The following is a 23,330-nucleotide window of genomic DNA, read 5'->3' as shown; positions in this document are numbered from 1 at the left end:
TGAGTGATCGTACTTCACCAACTATCAGGAAGATGTCTTGATAAATTGAAGACTCATTTTTTTCTAATGTCTGATGTGAATGCAACTTAACATAGTCTAACCTTTAAATTATTACAATTAGTCTGTATCGGCAACAGAAAAACAACCCTTTTTAAATAACGATGAGAATAGATGCAGTTTAGTCTTTATTTTAGAAAAAAAAATACTGAAATGATTATACAGTAATGTCATAATTTATTAATACAAATATTGTAATGAAAATGCTTGTTTGTATGGGAAATAATGTAGTTTTATTTGAGAGAGATGGGATTGTTTGCCCTTGGCCTTTTTTTTTATACACTTTGCCTCTATCAATTTAACCATTGCCTGTATAAGAGATCATAAATGCTATTTATTTAGGTCTATGATTTTATTACGTTGTATGTGTGAAGCATTAGGTGTGAAGCAATATTCCGTGTCAGGAGGATGAGGATATTTGATAAGGCTTTGAAACGGACTACTAACACACAGGGGCGTCATCGACGAGTGCCCGTAGTCATTTGGAAGGGAGACCCATACTTTCATGGTTGCTTCCGGGAGATACATGTGAGTAGTTTGGACACATTTTACAGATTATTTTATTTACCTTTAACCGACAAACAGTGGTTTTACAGAACTCCCTAGAGAAAACGATACTCTTTCTTAAATTTGATGGTACGTTATGTCAAGAACATTTTCTATGTTCTTCAAATCTTTAACAAACGCGAAATAACGCTAAATAACAGAACACTATCACGTGCTAGACTTTGCAGTGCGCAATTGACAAACGTCACAAATTATAGCGATTTAATTTGTAAAGTGACAAAAGAACATACGCTTTACAACTCAGTAAATGAGTTGTCATCTGGCCCACGTTTGCGTCAACACCATTTTACAGTAATGTCGCATACAATGGAGTCGACAGAAATGACGAGGGTGTCCGCGGTAAATACCTCAAACACTTCAGTCAATTCTACCACAGAGGAGGTGAAAGAAACGTGTAAACGTAAGAGCGAAGAGAAGGAAGAGCCAGAGAAAAGTAGTCGTGGAAAGAGACGACGAGGGGGTGGGAAGAAACAACTCCGTACAGGAGAGAGATACATTCCTCCCCCTCAAAAACGCAACCCTGGGGTAAGCTTCAGCAAAGAGCATTTTGATGAAACAACATACTATTTTGAAGGAGGTCTACGCAAAGTGCGCCCGTACTACTTCGACTTCAAAACGTACTGCAAGGGACGCTGGATTGGGAAAAGTCTTCTGGAGGTTTTCAGCAGTGAATTCCGAGCTGAGCCGTTGGAGTACTACGTTATGGCTTCCAAACTAGGACGCATCCGACTCAATGAAACACCAATGGATGACCTCTCTGTAACACTCAGGGTGAGTTCAATCTTTGTCTCGTCCCTGACTCTATGATTATGTTGGCTTGAATTAGATAGATACAACAGTCTAACTTTGTCCCTACATTTATTTATTTTTAAATCTGTGCATAATAAATATTGTCAGACTTGTCTTTTCCCCCCTCAGAACAACGACTTCCTAAGGAATACGGTGCATCGCCATGAGCCACCTGTAGTCGGACGGCCACTGGAGATTTTGGAAGATAATGGGGAGGTTTTGGTAGTTGACAAGCCAGCCTCGATGCCAGTCCATCCTTGCGGGCGCTTCCGTCACAACACGGTCATCTTCATCCTGGGAAAGGAACGGGGCATAAGTGGCCTTCACACTGTGCACCGGCTGGATCGCCTAACATCTGGGGTGCTGCTCTTCGCCCGGACTTTGGAAGTGTCCCAGAAACTGGATGTGTTGGTGCGAGACAGACAGGTAAGACATCCTCTAGTCCAGTGTGCACCATTCAATTGAAAAGGGACATTGTGTTTACTAATAATATATACTTTTTTTTTTTCACTTATCCTAGAAATCTGGTCATCAGTTTGGATGAAATAGGGCCTCAAGTATAATCTCTCTCTGAGAGGGAACATAAAATATACTTTGTTAAAGTTTGATATAAGTGACTGATAGTCTGTCATCTTTTACAGCTGGAGAAGGAGTACATCTGTCGAGTGGAAGGGGAGTTCCCAGAGGGTGAGATCATCTGTGAGGAGCCCATCCTGGTGGTCTCCTTCAAGGTGGGACTGTGCAGAGTGCATCCTAAAGGCAAGGATTGCCGCACAGTCTTCCAAAGGCTCAGCTGGAACGGCCACTCCAGTGTAGTGCGTTGCCTCCCTCTCACTGGCCGCACTCACCAGATTCGCGTCCACCTCCAGTTCCTGGGCTACCCCATCCTCAACGACCCTGTCTATGGCTCCTCTGCTTGGGGTCCCCAAAGGGCAAAGGGAGGCCTGATGGGCATGAGCGACGATGAGCTTCTCAAAGCAATTCTGGAGGAACATCGCTTGAAGGAGAGTTTTCATCTCCTAGACATTCCAGATGAGGGAATGGTACAGGTGAGCAATGTGCGGACCGACGTAGATGGCGAAGATGCTCAGACACCTCAGCCAGAGCTGTTGCCACGTGTTTGCAATTCTGTTTCAAGTGACTGTACACTGAGTGACGTAGAACAGAGTGCAAATCAGGTCCACAGCAGTCCAGCCTTACCTGGTGCAGTACCCGGACCAACTGATGAAAATGGGGATCAAACAGAGTCCACAGAATCTTCTCACTTAGCTGCTACAAACATGAAAGACCCTCTGTGTAGTGAGTGTAAGATTGTCCGTCCGGACCCCACTGAGAAGGAGCTCATCATGTACCTCCATGCGTTGCGCTATAAAGGACCAGACTTTGAATATTCAACTCGCCTACCTGACTGGGCCAAGGATGACTGGATTGAAGACTAAGGCACTATAGTGATGTTGTACAACAGAAGTGCAGGCAGTGTACTATGTGATGTGCCCAATAGGATGCAAAATATCACTATTGTTGTTTTGTTGAAGTGTCTTTGGACACTTGGTGAACCAAGCTCGGTTGTTAGTTCTATGGCTCACGGTTCTGTAAATCATGAATAATTCTGTTTTTAAATTATATAATTCATTTCCCTATGACTCACGTTAAGGGATATATTACATTGGACCATATATTTTCCATTGGACTCTAAGCCATGAAGATGCTTAGCTAGGATTTATTTTCAACAGCCCTTCTAATTGAAAACCAAATACATTTTCATAAAGTTTGACAATGAAATTGTATTTTCATGACATTGAATAAAACAACCCATTCTGCAGGAAAAAAAATACACTTTATTTTTTTTACTTTCCACCATGTGAAAATGAGTACAAGTATCGTGTTATCTCAGGTTTAATAGTCATTGCAACCTTTCTGTTTTCTCTGCTCCTCAAAAGCCTAAAGTTAAGTTCTATCATTCCTTTCTCTAAGGCAGATTATTTCAAAAGCTCATCCAAGACTTATGATCACTGAATCAGTTGTCAAAAGGAAACCCTTTCGGATGAAACAACTTCAAAATAACCCTGCTTGTAGGCACATTTTACAATTGTTGTCAATTCTTCGCATTAATTTTTGCAGTCATTTCTTCAAAACATAATTAAACCCTTAATACATACATTATTCTGGGTTGTATTTTGAACCAAAAATACAACTCTGAAACCATATTGCCACTAATGTAAAGGATAATCCCTTTTCACAAACACATTTACATTTTCTTCATGGAAAAACGACTGTTGCAAAGATTTGGCACATGCTGCACATTGTACACCATGATCCATATACTGCATGTGTTCTGTCAAGGCAAACATATATATATTTAATCTGATGTTCCAGGAGGTGGTGAAATGTAGTGAAGGCTGCTCTGCGGATGTAGAACTACAATTGTTGATTACCCAGTCAAGCCTTAGTAGAGATCGTATTACTCAGAACGCTAATTGTACATTTCTTTGAACCGTGCTGTGAAGCTGGTCATCTACAAGTCATGTTTAATGATGGAAGGAGCCACCAAGCTGGTAAAATCACCTTTGTCAAATTCAGGCCTGCCAATACATCAGTTGGTTTCATGTACAAGACCTTCGTTCTTTCATTATCAAAGGATAAGGCTCACTATATACATCTGCAGTGCATCTGCAGCTCCCTACTGTGTGTATAACAGTGCTGTTCAAGTCCCCTAAATAATTCATACACACAGAATTGTCTTAAGTCACCAAATTAATGTTACATTTCTTGGCATTGACTTTGTACAACAGCAATGAGTGTTGTACATTCTAACAGTGAAGTGGTTTACAAAATGTATTTGACAGTACACACAATTTCTGATCTACTTGTAGTGATGTAACTTCCATCACCATGTTATGATAAAATGTCTTGTTTTGATGGTGGGTGCGTGGAATACATAGCCAAGCGCAATGTGTTCAAACAAAAGAGCCCCTTCTCTCACATCTAAAATTAATTTTGAAATAATTCTCAAGTGTTCAAATGACATTATTGTCTAAGAATCTATCCAGATGATGGATATAGATCAGGGTAGTACAGTGGATTAACAAAAAGTCCAGTGATTATCCAAGTTCCAGTGTCTGTCCAGCTGTGAATTTTCCAAAATGTGTAAATCCATTACAAAGAATCTTATTCACAAAGTAACATTCTGCAGTTTCTGACTGAGCTAATCAAGCTGACAGATAATGAACTGAATACTTCTGCATGCTTAGATTAGACATAATCTTTTGAAATCCATTTCAGCTTGTATCTTCCCTCTGCCCATCTCGTTTGATCCATACATCAGGCAAATCTGGTTTACTGTTTGGCAACATCACTGGTCCTTCACTCTGACTCGTACGGCCCCTCCCACACCCCGGAGAGGCTGTCTCATACGTGGTCTCTCTCAGGGAGAGGCGTAGGGTGTCTCTCTTTCCGTTAAGGTGCCCTGGTTGTGGTTCCAGTTCTCCCTCTGCTTCAATAGAAGTCTGTTGGTTTGAGGGTCCAGGTTCAATGTCACTCAGGCAAGTCTCATTGGAATCCTCTAGCCCGTCAAATGAACTCTGAGATGACAGTAGGCGTTTGTGAGGGTGACGCTTAAAGGTACTATTAGGGGCCTCGTCCTTTGAGAGGGATGGCTGGTAAATTGTTTCTATTGTTTGACTAATGATGGTGTCCTCCATGCTTGAGGAAGAGGACAGCGATACGTTCCAGTGCTTGATGCCAGCAGGCTGTCCTCTGCACGTCTTGCACAAGAGCCTTTCCTTAGCCAGGTCACCTGGAGGAGGTACTACAGGCCTTAGGGTGTTTTCTTTGTACGGGGAAGAGGTTTGCAAAGCTGGGGGTGGGTGACAGCCTTTGTGGTGCCTCCCACAGAGCTCTTCACTATCTGCCTCAATGTTGCTCCTCTCCACATCCCTCCTGGGACTCAGCCCACCGAACTGGATGTCATCCGAGAGAACTGAGGGTCTGTTGGATAGCTTACTAGTACACGTGCTGTTCTCAAAGCTGTCACTCAGCTGACAGGCCAATGGCTGAAGCTCATACTGCTCAGGCTCCCTTCCGCCCCCTACCTGTCGCTGTCTTTGACGCTGATGGTTCGGGTAAAGGTAATTACCCTCGTCTTTATTGAAATTCCTTCGAACTCTTGATCTTCCAAAAGCCCCGTTGGCTGCGCAGGTCGAGGACCTAGGTTCTGCTGCTGAACAGGAGGGCAGACTTTCAGTCCCCGGTTCAGATGAACATGGCAACATTATTTTCCCACAGTTCTTTTGAGGACCGAAAAAGCAGCATAGGGATTGGAAAAAGAAAGTGGCAAATCCACATGCTACACATTTCACCAGAAATAAGAAAATCCCCAGCTTTCTGAACAACAAGGCAGTAGTAGGGAGCATGGCGATGCCCACACAACAGAAGGCCCCGGATCCTATTGCTACAGGACAGCTCATTCTTTTCAGAGAATGTGCAACTCTTCCAATTCTATCAGAGTGTGGAGCTGAATTATATGATATGCAGTAGTTGGCTAAAAAGTCGACAGACAGCCCAGCAGCAGCTGATATGAAGAGTGCCTCCACACCACTAAGCTGCCATTCTAGAAGGACCAGGAGGCCGATGGTGACAAAAACACTTCCTCCAACAGCAGCAGTGCCATAAATACTCAGTGGAATATTCCATGTGGTCAGAAGAAGAAAGGCAAACGCTAGGGCTACAGAGAACCCAGTGACCACAAGGGTTTCTGAGCTTAGACATTGTTGCAAGTCAAATAGTGTCAACTGGCTCACGAACCATCCTTCCTTTAGTCCCAGTGGTGCGCCAGACATTTCACCATTAAACCATGACACAATATCATTATAAAAAAGGGTGGTGTGACTAAAGTTGTAGCTATAGCGGTGCGTAGTTCTAAATACCATTACCAGGGCTGCTATTCGACCATCTGCCTCAAAATGTAGGCCTCCAACCTCGGACACATAGCCCTCTGCATGCCGCTCGGCCACCATCATGCTCAGGCATTGTTCAAAAACACCCGGTGGGTAAGGAAAGGGAATATCGTTGCAGCAAAAATGGAAGGCATCCTCACTCTCTGAGCATCGTCGAATAGACACCCAGTGTATGAGTTGCTCGACAATACAGACGTTGTCTGTTGAGCCTTCGTTTTCAGATGATGATGATGATGGTAAATAAAAACTTTGGTTTTGAACTCTTCCACACAAGTCTCTCAACCACACCTGGGCCTCGGGGCTACTCATGTTAAACTCTGGATCCATAACTAAAGATCCATTGCTTTTTGGATCAAAGTGATTGCCGTTATCGGTTGGAATGACTCCCCAAACAAGAGTCAATGTAATGAGCTTGTCCTCCCCGTTCACCAGCCGTTCAAACATGAATTGGTAGCGATATTCAGCGTCATATCTTTCAAAGGGATGGCTAGAGCGGAATAACTGAGTTGCCCTGTTGTCTAAAGTGGGTAGTCTCATACCAGGGTCTACAACTGAGATGTATGTTCCTCCTGCGGCCAACACTGCGAACCAGCAGATCCAAATGTATCTGAACTTGACCACTCCACATGGGAGGATTTTCAGGAAAAGTAAATTGGAGGTGTCGGACAGTCCCCGCTTTAACCCTCGTAGCTTCTGACCTAAGGTGAAGAGGCACCGCTTTCGCGAGCTTGTGTCCCAGAACCCGCCAATACTTTTCGTGCAGCAAGGCTTCCATGCCTGTGCATTAACAGAGGCTGAGGCAGGCACAGTGTAGCGCTCGCGTAATATGAGCGAGCTGGGCAGCCACGCAAGAGCGGAAAAAGTACAGATTAAGGAAGCCGTTCCCAGGTACACAGCAAAGCATCTGACTGCCGTGATGCTGCTCAGGAACCCCGAGAAGAACGTGGCACTAGAAGTCAGGCCTGATGCCAATATCAAATATCCGACCTCTTGGAGAACTCGATTGACTCTTATCTCTAGAGAAATGGGTGGATTCTGGGATAGTTGTAGGTTCCAGAAATCAATGAAAGTGAAGGCGTGGTTAGAGCAACTACCAAACAGGATGAAAGCTGAAGCTAAGTTGAGGAAAGGGAAGAATGTCAGCTGAAAAACCACTTTGTAGAAGAAATAGGAAGTCAAGAGAGAACCCACAATTGCAACTAAAGACAGAGCTGATAGGAAAAGAGACTGCAAATAAAGGGCTATGGTGAGGAACAGTGAAACTACAGCCAGAACAGGGTAGATGGAGTCCCTAGCCAGGTAATACTTGAAAAGCTTTTGCTTGATGCCTAGGTCCATTCCTGTAATAGTAGTGTTCTTGTATGTAAGCTCACGACCTTCAAGGCTGTTCATGTATATTTCCATCAAGTGATCTCCTTTTTCCACCGGTAGAAACAGGAGGCTATATTTCAGTGAGGGGACCTGATATTCTATTGTCTGTGGCCCTAGGAAGTCCTTATCAACCAGGTAATGCAATATCTGGAAAACGGCACGAGAGTGTTTGCACCGAGTCGGCACAGATGCACAGTTGCCTTGCGAGCCCCTCTCTGCACAATATGCCACCAGACTTCCATCGTGGTAGTATGGGGCGCAATAGCGTAGTAGGCTCAGACTCTCTGACACTTGCACAGAGGTCAGGCTGAGACAGGATGAGGCATTGCTGAGAAGTGCAAGGTAGTTTCCCAGTGACCAACTTGGACAGCATCCGCCCCTGATTGTGGCACCGTCCACTTCCAATCGGATATGTTGCTTGCAGAGATCTTGGAAGTGGGGTTGTGAACGAATCTGAAACATGGAGAAGAGAAGTTTGGCATTTACACACTTGTGTTGACTTATTCTCCCTCTACCTATGGCAAAATCAATGTAATTGATGTTCCATATATCTTTTTATTACAAGAGTAAATTGAAAGGGACAGATTTTATAGCAAATTTCCACATAACTTATTTTCATCTACGAGCTAATGGGGATCAATAACACCTTTTTTTGTTCTCTTTCAAATAAATGTAAACGTTTTAAGATGTGTGCTATCAGTGCCTGCCAAGTTCTGTAGCCCAGAAAGGTATTTTATTTGTTTGAGTTGGCTCCCTGATTTTGTGGTCTGATTGGTAATGGTGGATATATGGCAGATGGTCTGGTGATTTGTAAGATGCATGAAGACCTACCCTGGCCTGCTCCATCTCGCACATGGAGTAGATTGCCTTCAGGCTCCAAAGACTGGCAGAGTTTCCAGAGCGGAAGACAAGCTGGGCGTAGCGTTCTCCTGTGATGTCACAGATGGAGTGAAGAACATGGCACCCCTCAACAAAGACTGTCCTCAGTCTCCACTTACAAAAATGTATCTAGAGGGATTGCTTATGTTTTGCTCATAACTGAAAGTGAACACTGGAATGATGAACTAGCTCGTCGATACCTAGATCTTTGATTGATACATTATGGGTATGTTTCCTGCTAAAGTTTTAGGAGCATTTCTCTAGTAGCAGAGAGACATGTTAGTAGCCTACCTGGAGCGTCACAGAGGAATGTGTCTTGGGCCGAATCCCTGTCTAGCATTCTTTTAGACCGTTGCCTAGACGACTGTTCCTGGCTCCCACCGGCATCCCCTCCGCTACCGTCTCCATAGCTTAATAAAATAAACATGAACACAACACAATTATACATGAGACATCTATACAATTCATATCAATCACACAGGCAATAGCTAAATCAGCACCCCAAGCAACAATGGACATATGGACTCCCTATACAATAATCCAGCATTTATTAATCGTAGCTATACTATATCATGTGCAAGTGTAACCCTGTTCCATCTCTATCGTGCCTCTGAACTGAAAGATGCCAAATTGTAGCCTGTTTTAGTGAGTAATTAGAATCTGGGGCTGAGTGAACGCAATGTCCCATGGTTCTACTCTGTTGTGGCAGCCATTTTGTGCAGGGCTCTCTGTGTGTGGTGGAGAGCTCCTCCGGTTTTAGCACAGTACCTCCCAGCTGTCTTGTCTTTGAGGTGTTGCGGTATCAGAGACAGTGTGTTTCCAGGCCCTGTGTTCTGCTGAAGCTTGGCCAAGGCAGACTGTCGCACCCCGATGTATGTTCCTCGAGGCTCAAACCCCTGCATTAAAAACATCAAAGTCAACGGAACAACATCTGACGACAGCCGAAGCAGGAAAACAATACTGAATTAATTTACATGAGAAATATGTACGCCTAATGCTGACTGTTTGGCCTACAGTAGGTGAATAAAGACTGATTAGATGCTAAGGTTTAGTGACATACTAGAATGGATGCTTTGAAAATTGATAGTGACATTGTACATACAGTGTTGATTGATATAGCGTTGTCTTCAATATTCTTCAAGATTCATTTTTACCCTGGTCTCTGCCATGGTCATTACATGTTGATCGCCATGAGTTTAACTGTACACATTTATTACACACATGGTAATTCAATTTGTTTATGTAACTATTCTTGACTGTTCATTATACCTGCAATTGCACTGATATGGTTACACTTGTATTTCTGAGCTGACAAGATGTCATTTTTTTGAGACATCTGCCGGGTCTACTTTATTTACGGCAGCTTTTCAAGAGGCAGGGACGAGCTAAAAAAAGGGGTTTACAGTAGCATTCGGTTTGACAGGAAAGTTGGCAGAGAACGCGACAGCGCTGCAGAGAGAGGCACTCACCATCAGCGGGTCAGAGAAGTCTGGCAGGGGACCAATCAACAGGCCGGCTAGGGAGCATCCCAGGAGGACTACTGCACACCCGACGAGCACCGCCAGAGGGTACTTCACTACCACCTGGGAGTAACTGTCAAGAAAATGCCACAGGAAAAGAAGATCTGTGACACTTATCTCTAATGGGATTTGCATAGTAAAAGGACTGTACTGTGTGTCTCACTCGGTGAGTGTGCTAGGAAAGTCTCATGGTTCAAGTATTTTTCAGTTAAGTACAACATTTAACATTCAATTTCAAAACATTGGTCACCAGTACTCATATTTTGAGTTATGCAATGCTATTGTGAGTTTACGACCATGTTGAATAGCTTAATGAAATACTATTGTGAGCTTATGACCATGTTGTATAGCTTAATGAAATACTATTTTGAGCTTAGAACCATGTTGTATAGCTAAATGAAAGACTAAATATATATTTTTGTCCTAATTACTGCCATGCACTGTGCACATTAAGGATGCAATGGAAATTGTAGGTCATTTTGCTGTTACACAATCATGTTGTTGTCGTGGATACTGACTTTCTAGGGATCCAGTAGAGTCCGTCATCCCTAAAATAGACAAATAATTCTGCGTCATTAACCTTTTTATAATTTTTGCATGATAATTATGCTTGTGTACAGCATACGGACTACAGACCTGACTGTGACCACATGATGCTGTTTGGACTTGTGGAGGCCACCGCCGTCATGGGAACCGTGCAGCCAGTGGCAGCGGACAGCGTTGTGACAGGAAGGGACATGGGAGGGGCTGCAGCTGCGACCCGTCTTGACAGCGCTTGTCGAGCAGTCGGTGTGAGGAGGACCCACAGTGATTGGGTGCGACTCCAAACAGGCTTTGCTTTTGATTGGCTTGTGATGGCCACAACAGTGACATTGTCGGTGCTGCTGTGAATGGTAGGTGCATCCCTGGGAGACTTGGTGGTAGAGCTGGGAGGAGGTGGAGGAGGAGGGTCTGGGGAGGCTGCAGCTGTCAGACTGGTCACCTTCGGTTTGGATCCGAGTGGCCTGGGCCTCCGGGCACACGCTGTCAGGAGGACACAGTGACACCTCCGGTATCTCACTGTGAAAAGACAGAAGGGGGAAAGTGTATTTATTTATAACCCCTACAGTGGCAGAGTTTGTTATTGTCAAATGTACACCAGAATTTTCGATAATCAGTTTCAGCTCAGCTGCTTCCCTGGCTGCAACACTTTTACTAAGCCTTCAGTAGGTAAACCAAATGAATTGTGTAAGGGGTGACTTCCAAAGTATTGTTGCGTTGCTTGAAACCCAATTTGGCAAACCAAATTAATTAGGTAAGGAATGACATCTAAAGTATTGTTTCATTGCTTGAAGGCCCAATTAGTCCAAGAGATGCTCCATCTGCCCTGCCTGCATTTCAGCATCCAAAAGAGAGTCCTGTTGATGGAGGCTGCAGTGGATCTGATGAAGAATGACTCATGTTTATGGAGGACGTGCATTGCACAGATGTTATGGGTTAAGTTATGTGCTTTTCTTCCTGGTGTTTTCTCTAAAGAACAGGACATAAACTATACACAATGAAACTGCTGACTATCAGTGAGAGAGAGAGAGAGCTGACTACGTTAAGCACTATTAGTAATTGCGTTAGGCCTAATGACAAGTAACATTTCTAAATCAGAATCCTTATTTACTGAACTGTAAGTAATATTGAATGCACGTTATTACAATACTCTGTAGCAGGGGTATTCAACTCTGAACCTACGAGGTTCGGAGACGGCTGGTTTTCTGTTCTACCTGATAATTAATTGCACCCACCTCTTGTCCCAGGTCTAATTAGAGGGGAACAATGACAAAATGCAGTGGAACTGGCTTTGAGGTCCAGAGTTGAGTTTGAGGGCTCTATAGTATGACTGAATTAAACAAGGCAACAGTAAACATGTCGTCCCCCAACGAATTATGCAACGTCCCCCCTTGGACCAATTGAGATATCGCATGTGACTAACAGATTTCAGTTAATTACTATAGCTCCCGCCTTGGGCCAATCAGTATACATTTTGTAAAAAAATGCCGGATCTCGATGGCAAGACGCATCATTCACCCAAGTTTAGTCAAAATTGGCCCAGTTCTGTCTGAGATATTGCGTGTGACAAACGTACGAATGTACGGAAACATATCCACAGTCCCCTCACCGATTTCATTGTTGGGGACAACCAGACATTTATGTACAGTCTAATTTCAATCTGACTTCGGTTAGAGGGTCAAATGACGTTATGGGTTGTTTTTCCAGACCTGGTCGTCTGGGTGGACTGAGACGCCACTTCTTTGACCCCATCACCTCATCACCAAGGCGACGGGGTAAGTAAACAGAGAGCAGTACTTGAGGGCTTTATTTGCATTTCCAACCACCGGGGAGAGATAGGTGGGCAGCAAATTCATCACAACTCGACTGTGTGCCATTGTGCATTTCAAAATGTAGCTGTATTAATAATAATTAAAAAAAAGTGTCTAAAGATGTATCGGTCGCTTAAAAGTGTGGAGTCAATTTCTCAAAGCTACGTAGTGGTTCCACTCAGATCACCCCGTCAAGATGACCATTTTGGCAGGGAGAAGAAAATATGTTGCTGTTAGGTGGCTGATGCGTCACCAGCTTGCTTCTGAACTTACTCCGGTGAAAGCATTATTTCTTTGCTGTCCAATTTTTAGAAGTTGCCATGTACCCCTCAGCTGACACATCACAAGCTGCACAGGGCACCGACGGCAGCATGATGGGGGCTTCTGCTGCCCACTGTGTTACTGCAGTGGTAAACTCTGCGTTTCACTGCTTCTCGTTGACCACTTTTAATAGAGCTAGGTCATGCTTGCATTAGCTAGGCAATTAGTGGATCAATTTCATTGTTGATTGATAAGAGCAGTTACAAAAATGCCTCCAGCTAGGCGTTACGAGCCCCCTGCATGCAAGCTACGTATCAAACAACAATCGCCTGAGATATTGCCAATCTCTCAAATATGAATTGACATGGGAAACGTTCTATCAAAGGTTGACATGACATTGTATTTCAGTCTAAAGAGGGTGTTACTATGCCGATACTCTGCTACATTGTATCCTTGTCATACAGTCGGCCAGCACCACCCTGGGCGGAACAGCGCTGTGCATTTTGCTAAACGTTGATATTACTTCGGATTTGGGTCTAAAGGTGTTAATATGCTTACACTGCTGCTTTCATGTTTGGCCCCCGTACTACTACTACTACTACTGGTGGCCTGTTTAATGATTTTTATGGAGATGGAATTAGCAAGCACGTTGTTCATGAGGGAACCATGTCAGTATTTGTCCTTTGTTTGAACCGACACGATGTACCAGGGAGGTCGTGTTCAGTAGTAGCGTACACCGTAGCAAATCGTTCATGGTCTCCGGGCCATGTACTCTTAAGGTGTGTATAATGTGGAGTAACATGCAGAAATACATTGGTGTCCGAAGTGGGATTCTCTGCTTACAATAGCAAATGTGTAACTGCATATCATTGGGAGGTGGTGATGTTTCTTTTGTCATTTAACCTCTCTTTGGTTTCACAGCATTTAACCACTCTTGGTTTCACAGCATTTAACCACTCTTGGTTTCACAGCATTTAACCACTCTTTGGTTTCACATCATTTAACCACTCTCTTTGGTTTCACATCATTTAAACACTCTTTGGTTTCACAGCATTTAAACACTCTTTGGTTTCACAGCATTTAACCACTCTCTTTGGTTTCACAGCATTTAACCACTCTTGGTTTCACAGCATTTAACCACTCTTGGTTTCACAGCATTTAACCACTCTTTGGTTTCACATCATTTAAACACTCTTTGGTTTCACAGCATTTAACCACTCTCTTGGTTTCACAGCATTTAACCACTCTCTTGGTTTCACAGCATTTAACCACTCTCTTGGTTTCACAGCATTTAACCACTCTCTTGGTTTCACAGCATTTAACCACTCTCTTGGTTTCACAGCATTTAACCACTCTCTTGGTTTCACAGCATTTAACCACTCTCTTGGTTTCACAGCATTTAACCACTCTCTTTGGTTTCACAGCATTTAACCACTCTCTTTGGTTTCACAGCATTTAACCACTCTCTTTGGTTTCACAGCATTTAACCACTCTCTTGGTTTCACAGCATTTAACCACTCTCTTGGTTTCACAGCATTTAACCACTCTCTTGGTTTCACAGCATTTAACCACTCTCTTTGGTTCACAGCATTTAACCACTCTCTTGGTTTCACAGCATTTAACCACTCTCTTTGGTTTCACAGCATTTAACCACTCTCTTTGGTTTCACAGCATTTAAACACTCTCTTGGTTTCACAGCATTTAAACACTCTCTTTGGTTTCACAGCATTTAACCACTCTCTTTGGTTTCACAGCATTTAACCACTCTCTTTGGTTTCACAGCATTTAACCACTCTCTTTGGTTTCACAGCATTTAACCACTCTCTGGTTTCACAGCATTTAACCACTCTCTTGGTTTCACAGCATTTAACCACTCTCTTGGTTTCACAGCATTTAACCACTCTCTTGGTTTCACAGCATTTAACCACTCTCTTTGTTTCACAGCATTTAACCACTCTCTTTGTTTCACAGCATTTAACCACTCTCTTTGGTTTCACAGCATTTAACCACTCTCTTTGGTTTCACAGCATTTAACCACTCTCTTGGTTTCACAGCATTTAACCACTCTCTTTGGTTTCACAGCATTTAACCACTCTCTTTGGTTTCACAGCATTTAACCACTCTCTTTGGTTTCACAGCATTTAACCACTCTCTTGGTTTCACAGCATTTAACCACTCTCTTGGTTTCACAGCATTTAACCACTCTCTTGGTTTCACAGCATTTAACCACTCTCTTGGTTTCACAGCATTTAACCACTCTCTTGGTTTCACAGCATTTAACCACTCTCTTGGTTTCACAGCATTTAACCACTCTCTTGGTTTCACAGCATTTAACCACTCTCTTTGGTTTCACAGCATTTAACCACTCTCTTGGTTTCACAGCATTTAACCACTCTCTTTGGTTTCACAGCATTTAACCACTCTCTTGGTTTCACAGCATTTAACCACTCTCTTGGTTTCACAGCATTTAACCACTCTCTTGGTTTCACAGCATTTAACCACTCTCTTGGTTTCACAGCATTTAACCACTCTCTTTGGTTTCACAGCATTTAACCACTCTCTTTGGTTTCACAGCATTTAACCACTCTCTTTGGTTTCACAGCATTTAACCACTCTCTTTGGTTTCACAGCATTTAAACACTCTCTTGGTTTCACAGCATTTAAACACTCTCTTGGTTTCACAGCATTTAACCACTCTCTTTGGTTTCACAGCATTTAACCACTCTCTTTGGTTTCACAGCATTTAACCACTCTCTTTGGTTTCACAGCATTTAACCACTCTTTGTTTCACAGCATTTAACCACTCTCTTTGGTTTCACAGCATTTAACCACTCTCTTTGGTTTCACAGCATTTAACCACTCGACTCATTATTATGATGCATTTGGTACTTCTCATGCAGAATTGAATATTGATTGTTGTGGTTGGTTTTTGTTGGCTACTGAGTAAGCAGGCAGCTGATGCATCATGGGGAAGTTTGACAAGGGTACCTGAGTGTCAGTGGTTGCATATCATCAGGGAGAGTGGGATATGCAAAAAAAAAAAACATCTGCAATTCACAAGTGTTTTAATACACACTTGTACATGTATGAAATAGGACAATGTATTTTATTTTTTAATCATTAGTCAAGACCAAAAGGTAACAGCTCTATGCATTTGCAAAAAAAAAAAAACAGGTTTGGAAAGGCACTGCATAGAGTTGTGCAAGAGATGCTACACTGACTACAGGATCTTTCAACTATTACCTCCAGCGTTGTCACTCCCTCCTCCAGTGTCAATAACAGGTGTCTGGTTTATCATTATGAAAAGGACAGAAAAGTATTTGTATGTGCCTTTTCTGACCAATATACTGAACAAAAATATAAACGCAACAATTTTGATGATTTTACTGAGTCACAGTTCATATAAGGAAATAAGTCAATTTAAATAAATAAATTAGGCCCTAATCTATGGATTTCACATGACTGGGCAGGGGCGCAGCCATGGGTGGGCCTGGGAGGACATAGGCCCACCCACTTCGGCACAAGGCCCACCCATTGGGGATCCAGGCCCAGCCAAACATAATTTGTTTTTCCCCACAAAAGGGCTTTATTACAGACAGAAATAATCCTCAGTTTCATCAGCTGTCCCAGTGGCTAGTCTCAGACGATCCCGCAGGTGAAGAAGGCAGATGTGGAGGTCCTGGGCTGACGTGGTTACACGTGGTCTGCAGTTGAGAGGCCAGTTGGACATACTGCCAAATTCTCTAAAATGGCGTTGGAGGTGGCTTATGGTAGAGAAATGAATGTTAAATTCTCTGGCAACAGCTCTGATGGACATTCCTGAAGTCATCATGCCAATTGCATGCTCCCTCAACTTGAGACATCTGTGGCATTGTGTTGTGACAAAACTGCACATTTAAAGTGGCATTTTATTGTCCCCAGCATAAGGTGCACCTGTGTAATGATCATGCTGTTTAATCAGCTTCTTGATATGCCACACCTGTCAGGTGGATGGATTATCTTGGCAAAGGAGAAATGCTCACTGACAGGGATGTAAACAAATTTGTGCACAACATTTGAGAGAAATAAGCTTTTTGTGCATATGGAACATTTCTGGGATCTTTTTTTTCAGCTTATGAAACATGGGACCAACACTTTACATGCTGCGTTTCTATTTCTGTTCAGTGTATTTTTAAAAAATTTTTGCATTATGAAACGCAATCTTTCCATTTGGCAGACACATGGTCTATGATGCTCATCTTTCCATATGGCAGACACATGGTCTATGATGCTCATCTTTCCATATGGCAGACACATGGTCTATGATGCTCATCTTTCCATATGGCAGACACATGGTCTATGATGCTCATCTTTCCATATGGCAGACACATGGTCTATGATGCTCATCTTTCCATATGGCAGACACATGGTCTATGATGCTCATCTTTCCATATGGCAGACACATGGTCTATGATGCTCAGCTTTCCATATGGCAGACACATGGTCTATGATGCTCAGCTTTCCATATGGCAGACACATGGTGTATGATGCTCAGCTTTCCATATGGCAGACACATGGTCTATGATGCTCAGCTTTCCATATGGCAGACACATGGTCTATGATGCTCATCTTTCCATATGGCAGACACATGGTCTATGATGCTCATCTTTCCATATGGCAGACACATGGTCTATGATGCTCAGCTTTCCATATGGCAGACACATGGTCTATGATGCTCAGCTTTCCATATGGCAGACACATGGTCTATGATGCTCAGCTTTCCATATGGCAGACACATGGTGTATGATGCTCAGCTTTCCATATGGCAGACACATGGTCTATGATGCTCATCTTTCCATATGGCAGACACATGGTCTATGATGCTCATCTTTCCATATGGCAGACACATGGTCTATGATGCTCATCTTTCCATATGGCAGACACATGGTCTATGATGCTCAGCTTTCCATATGGCAGACACATGGTCTATGATGCTCAGCTTTCCATATGGCAGACACATGGTCTATGATGCTCAGCTTTCCATATGGCAGACACATGGTCTATGATGCTCAGCTTTCCATATGGCAGACACATGGTCTATGATGCTCAGCTTTCCATATGGCAGACACATGGTCTATGATGCTCAGCTTTCTTGTCTTCGGTGACCTCTGGGGGAAAAAAAACCCCAACTGAAAATTAAGCGCTTTTAGAGCTCAGAATACTTCTAAATCAACTTAAAGCAGAGTTGCGGCCAGCGGGGGCGGTCGTTTTGTTTGTGGCTGACTTAAAGGGATACTACGAGATTCTGGTAGTTAAGCTGCAGAGTTCCAGTCATTGCACTAATGCTAGTTAAACATTAGCTTGCGAAACTAACTCTAAATTCCTTCATACTGCACACAGAAATATAAAAATGGTTCATCTGACAGAATCTCACCTTATCCCTTTATTGACCTTCTTTTCGTAACCTCCCAAGATGCACCTATAGCACACATCTCAACAAAAATACTTCTACGTAGAACATTTAGGGCCAGTTACCCAGACACAAATTAGGCCTGAGGCTGGACTGCAGGACTAGTTTTCGTCTGTGTTGGAGAAACCGGACATTAGTATTATTCCCTGTTCATTGCGTTTAAGTGTTTATCCAATAGTTCCCTAATCCACAAGTCAAACCAATTCATCAGTATATTGAGAGAATTATATGCATCTAACCATAGCTATTACATAAAGTACTGTAATACACTGCAGACCAAAAGTATGTGGACACCCTCTCGTCGAACATCTCATTCCAAAATCATGGGCTTTAATATAGAGTTGGTTCCCCCTTTCCTGCTATAACAACCACTCTTCTGGGAAGGCTTTCCACTAGATGTTGGAACATTGCTGCGGGGACTTGCTTCCATTTGGCCACAAGAGCATTAGTGAGGTCGGGCACTGATGTTGGGCGATTAGGCCTAGCTTGCAGTCGGCATTCCAATTCATCCCAAAAGTGTTTGATGGGGATGAGGTCAGGGCTCTGTGCAGGCCAGTCAAGTTCTTTCACACTGATCTCGACAAACCATTTCTGTATGGATCTCGCTTTGTGCACGGGGGCATTGTCATGCTGAAACAGGAAAAGGCCTTCCCCAAACTGTTGCCACAAAGTTGGAAATCGTCTACAATGTCATTGTTCGTTGTAGCGTTAAGATTTCCCTTCACTGGAACTAAGGGGCCCGAACCATGAAAAACAGCCTCAGAACATTATTCCAACTCCACCAAACTTTACAGTTGGCACTATGCATTCGGGCAGGTAGCGTTCTCCTGCCATCCGCCATACCCAGATTAGTCCGTCGGACTGCCAGATGGTAAAGCGTGATTCATCACTTCAGAGAACACATCTCCACTGCTCTATAGTCCAATGGCAGCAAGCTTTTTTTTGTGTGCGGCTGCTCAGCCATGGAAACCCATTTCATGAAGCTCCAGACGAACAGTTATTGTGCTGATGTTGATTCTAGAGGCAGTTTGGAACTCAGTAGTGAGTGTTGCAACCGAGGACAGATTATTTTTCAGTACTCGGTGGTCCTGTTCTGTGAGCTTGTGTGGCCTACCACTTTGCGGCTGAGCCGTTGTTGCTCCTAGACGTTTCCACTTCGCAATAACAGCACTTACAGTTGAACGGGGAAGCAGGGCAGAAATTTGACACAATGACTTGTTGGAAAGGTGGCATCTTATGACGGTACCACGTTGAAAGTCACTGAGCTCTTCAGTACGAGCCATTCTACTGCCATTGTTTGTCTATGGAGATTACATGGCTGTGTGCTCGATTTTTATACACCTGTCAGCAACGGGTGTGGCTGAAATAGCCAAATCCACTAATTTGAAGGGGTTTCCACATACTTTTGTATATATAGTGTATGTCCAATGTTGACGGCTAAACTAAAGCAGGGACAATGTAGTGACTATTAGTTATCTATCGAACAACTGTCATGGTGGAGTTTTGCCCAGTGGATTTGTGGTTTCCCCTGAGCCGACCCTACAGTAGGCTATTGTGTCAGCAATGTCGTATACATATCTGCATTATGCTGACTTGGGAGAGCACAGAGTGGGTAGCTGAGGAATACCAGATATCTCTGGGTCCCGTGAGATTGCATATTGAAGTGAATGTTGGTTGTGGATTGGGTGAAATTGACTGCCACACTCAACCTGTTATTGGACTATTACATTTAAATTAAACATACTCTGGGGAGAGATTGGCTGCTATTGTAGAGCATTTGAGAACACATTTTACAAAATACAAATCAATGTATTTCTCACCCACCAAAAACGAGTAAATGAAAGATGGACTTCTTCCTGTTTTAGTCTGCTCTTGATTTACAAATTCATGTAAGCAGTTGCACATTTGTACATTATAATAAATACAATATTGAAGAATAGGATCCTGAGAAATCCATGAAATGTATTGCTTTGGTCATCAACTGCGTACAAATACAAAGAAAATTGATTTTCATTGACAGACAGATTGATATAGCCTACACTGACATAACGGCAATAATGGCTGGACAAAGCACCAATGCCAATGTATATTTAATGATGCAGAGGAATAATTTAACAGCCGACTAGACAAACACCGTGCTTTTTTTGAGGTGAAAAGAGAACGAAAGGCTACGTACCTTTGAAATGTCTCCCTTGCAGGTCTTTCAGTTCTTGGCGAATCCATGACTATAGCGTCTGCGCGCTCATCGGTGATAGAGCAAGTATCCATTCTATCAGTTACTTTTCTCCTCTCGGGAAATTTCCAACTGGGAAATTGAGTAATTCAGCCTCGTGTTTACTACTTGGAATAGTAAGATCGGTTCTATTGTACAACGGCAAAAGGGATGGATGGATGGATGTTTGAGTAACCGATCTGCTAAAGCCTGGCTTGCTATTGGTCGACGTGGTGTGATGAGCTCTTCTGCTGTTGAGGAGAAGTTTAGATGACCGTGAATAGCACTGGCGCTGTTCAATAGAGGGTGGTGCTGGCCTATACAGTATGACACGGATACAATGTATCGACGATACTGCCTGCATTGTTTTGATCCGTGCATAGCCCGCTGTTCAAAACAATATCTGGTACATTTCTCTCCTCTTAAATCTATTATTTACCTTTTTATATAGAAAGCTGACCGAATGCCATGAACCTGTAAGTCTGAATAATTTATTGTGAATAATACAGTATCAAATGAAATGTTATTAGTAACATCCACATATTTAGCATATGTTATTGCGGGTGTAGCGAAATGTTTGTATTGTCACATAAGTAGCCTATATAACGAGCAACTGTCCTTTTAGATTAGATTGGCCGAAGCAATAGTTAAATTACACTGTTTTGGTGTAAATACAATACAGAAGACTAAATAAGCTACACCTATTTTTTGTATATATTATTGTGGTCCCAGAGTGTTAGATTTGGGAAATACTCTTAGTTTTGCTTCCAAATAGAATTACAGTACTCCATTAATTAAAGTTTAGCTCCAGCTCATATTTTAGAGCCGTTACCTAATTTGCTGTCAATGTAGCCATCAGGTGATAACGCTCTTCTGCTGATTGACACCCTGCTGTCCTTTTTAATGCAGACAGAAAAGGCCCCTGGGACCTGAGAGGGAGCGAGTCTGCTCCTCCTTCGGTTACTCTTCATAAAGACATCATGCAGGCTCCTCTGGTGAAGGATCAGTGGCACGCCAGCTGGTTTGTGTCTACATATGAATCATAATGCAGACACCTCGTCGTCATCAATGATCCCATTAGTGTAGGCTGGAGGAAAGATCAATGGTGGGTTTTTTTTACACTCAGGGGCAACCATTGGAAAAAATTGGTTGAAAATACCAATGTATTCTGCAACACAGAGACACAGTCTGAAATCATCCTATCAACAACTTGTCTATGTGTCAAAACATGTGATTTAGATGATCCAAGCAAGCAGTTCCTTTTCTAGAGAAACCATTTCTTTTTTGTTAGCTAGGGATTATAATTTTGACTAACATTTTAAATATGCCTACAGAGTAGCATATTATGTTAAGAACCCATTGATGTAGCTCACATTTAGATGTACATGTTCCAAACAGTCTTTTTTTTCTTTCGAGAAACAGTCAATTAGCTCCAAAGAAATTCTGAGGTTATTGACTTAATAACATTTGAAACATGGCATTTCGCGCTTAAAATAAATCTATGCAAGTATGAGTAGTCTATATGACAAGATACTTCAGTAGGCCTACAGATGCACAGTACTCAGAATGAGCTTCAATCTGCCCATTGCCATTGGATTTTCACATGACACATTAAACACTGGGTTTAGTATCTATATTGTAAGACAATGTTGTACTGTACATTCAGTCTGTAAATAAGCTGTGAGGGTTGATCATGAAGCGTTGAGGCTAATGCCGTTACATCCTCAGCCCGCCTATAGCTTTGTCTACTCTGGATTAAGGTTGGACCTGAAACGACACCCATGGTAATTTCCTGTGGCAGATTTCTTCTCAGTGAGTAGTGAGGCGAGCGAAAATGGTTTATTTATGTCCTGGATACAGCTCAAGACGGAGCGGAAAGATTTCCCTAATAAGGGATACAAGAGGTTCCCAAAGGCAAGATGTTGCTTATGAACACGAGATAGGAAGATAAAGGGCCAGGAGTATTGAAAGGCATGCTATGAGAATTGTGATGATTGTTCCCAAATGAGCAACAAGGTATATTTACATTTTAGTCATTTAGCAGACACTCTTATCCAGAGCGACTTACAGTAGTGAATGCATACATTTAATTTCATGCATTTTTTTTTTTTTGTACTGGCCCCCCATGGGAATCGAACTCACAACCCTGGCGTTGCACACACCATGCTCTACCAACTGAGCCACAGGGAACATATATTGTATGTATATATTGTATGTATATATTGTATATTTCAGTAAGGGAAGTGTGAACTGTGAACAATATTTCACAATGAATCGTCACATCTGACCTTCAGTCTAGGATAGAAAGTAATGGTTAATAATTCAACTGTTACATTTTTAATACCATTAGACCTATAGTTAGTTCAAGTAATTGCAAGCAGAACTGCAGGGCTTTCATCCAAGTATAGTTCCAGTTTATTTTCCCTGGCACTGGCAGTTGGCTAGCTATTGTTTCTCTGCCCTTGTACCCGTAAGAAGATAATGACATTTTGCTGATGAATACTGTGCATGGTGCCATTTAAAAAAAAAAAAAGCCATCTAAAAACAGACTAGGAAGGTGTGTTGCTATGGTTACTCCATCCATCTGCATGAAGATGTTTACCTATCTTATCTCACAATGAAATAGCATGTTGATTTTTTATATGTAAAAAAAAAGTTATTACAAAATCTCATTTGACCTTTTTCAGTTTAGACTGACAATCATCAAACTGTTATTTTCAATGTAAAGTGTATGCAAAGGTATTTTCAGTCTAGACCAGAGGTATTCAAATCCCACCCTGGAGCTCTGAAGTACTGCTGGTTTTCTCTTCTACCTGATCATTAATTGCACCCACCTGGTGTCCTAGTTGTAAATCAGTCCCTGAATTACAGGGGAATCACCCACCTGGTGTCCTAGTTGTAAATCAGTCCCTGAATTAC

At 42.6% G+C, this 23,330-nt stretch overlaps 3 protein-coding genes across 4 annotated transcripts; 1 reads left to right on the top strand and 2 right to left on the bottom strand.

Annotated features, from left to right (window-relative positions):
• Positions 1–499: 499 nt before the first annotated feature.
• rpusd2 (RNA pseudouridine synthase domain containing 2) lies at positions 500–3,245 on the top strand. 2 transcript variants are annotated; one of them, XM_029730796.1, is made up of 4 exons: positions 500–585; positions 1,199–1,395; positions 1,543–1,839; positions 2,055–3,245. In XM_029730796.1, the coding sequence occupies exons 2-4, from the start codon at positions 1,327–1,329 to the stop codon at positions 2,850–2,852; spliced, it is 1,164 nt and encodes a 387-aa protein (XP_029586656.1). In that variant the 5' UTR covers positions 500–585; positions 1,199–1,326; the 3' UTR covers positions 2,853–3,245. The 2 variants fall into 2 exon arrangements, with proteins under 2 accessions (XP_029586656.1, XP_029586655.1); XM_029730795.1 differs by having other exon boundaries at positions 548–1,395.
• Positions 3,232–8,738, bottom strand: LOC115172161 (protein dispatched homolog 2-like; the record flags this gene model as incomplete). Its single annotated transcript, XM_029729320.1, has 2 exons — positions 3,232–8,192; positions 8,571–8,738. Coding segments are annotated over 2 exons (3,669 nt in total), but the record flags the coding sequence as incomplete, so codon positions are not given.
• On the bottom strand, positions 8,711–20,662 carry LOC115172922 (protein dispatched homolog 2-like). The gene is made up of 6 exons (XM_029730797.1): positions 20,376–20,662; positions 10,775–11,197; positions 10,657–10,686; positions 10,088–10,211; positions 9,387–9,514; positions 8,711–9,028 (listed from the first exon to the last, which is right to left on the bottom strand). Exons 1-6 carry the CDS (start codon positions 20,465–20,467, stop codon positions 8,857–8,859), a joined length of 969 nt encoding a protein of 322 aa, XP_029586657.1. The 5' UTR covers positions 20,468–20,662; the 3' UTR covers positions 8,711–8,856.
• Positions 20,663–23,330: the final 2,668 nt, after the last annotated feature.

The sequence above is a fragment of the Salmo trutta genome, chromosome 33, assembly GCF_901001165.1.
Source record: "Salmo trutta chromosome 33, fSalTru1.1, whole genome shotgun sequence".
NCBI lineage: Eukaryota > Metazoa > Chordata > Actinopteri > Salmoniformes > Salmonidae > Salmo > Salmo trutta.
This window is presented reverse-complemented; position numbering and strand designations above follow the sequence as displayed.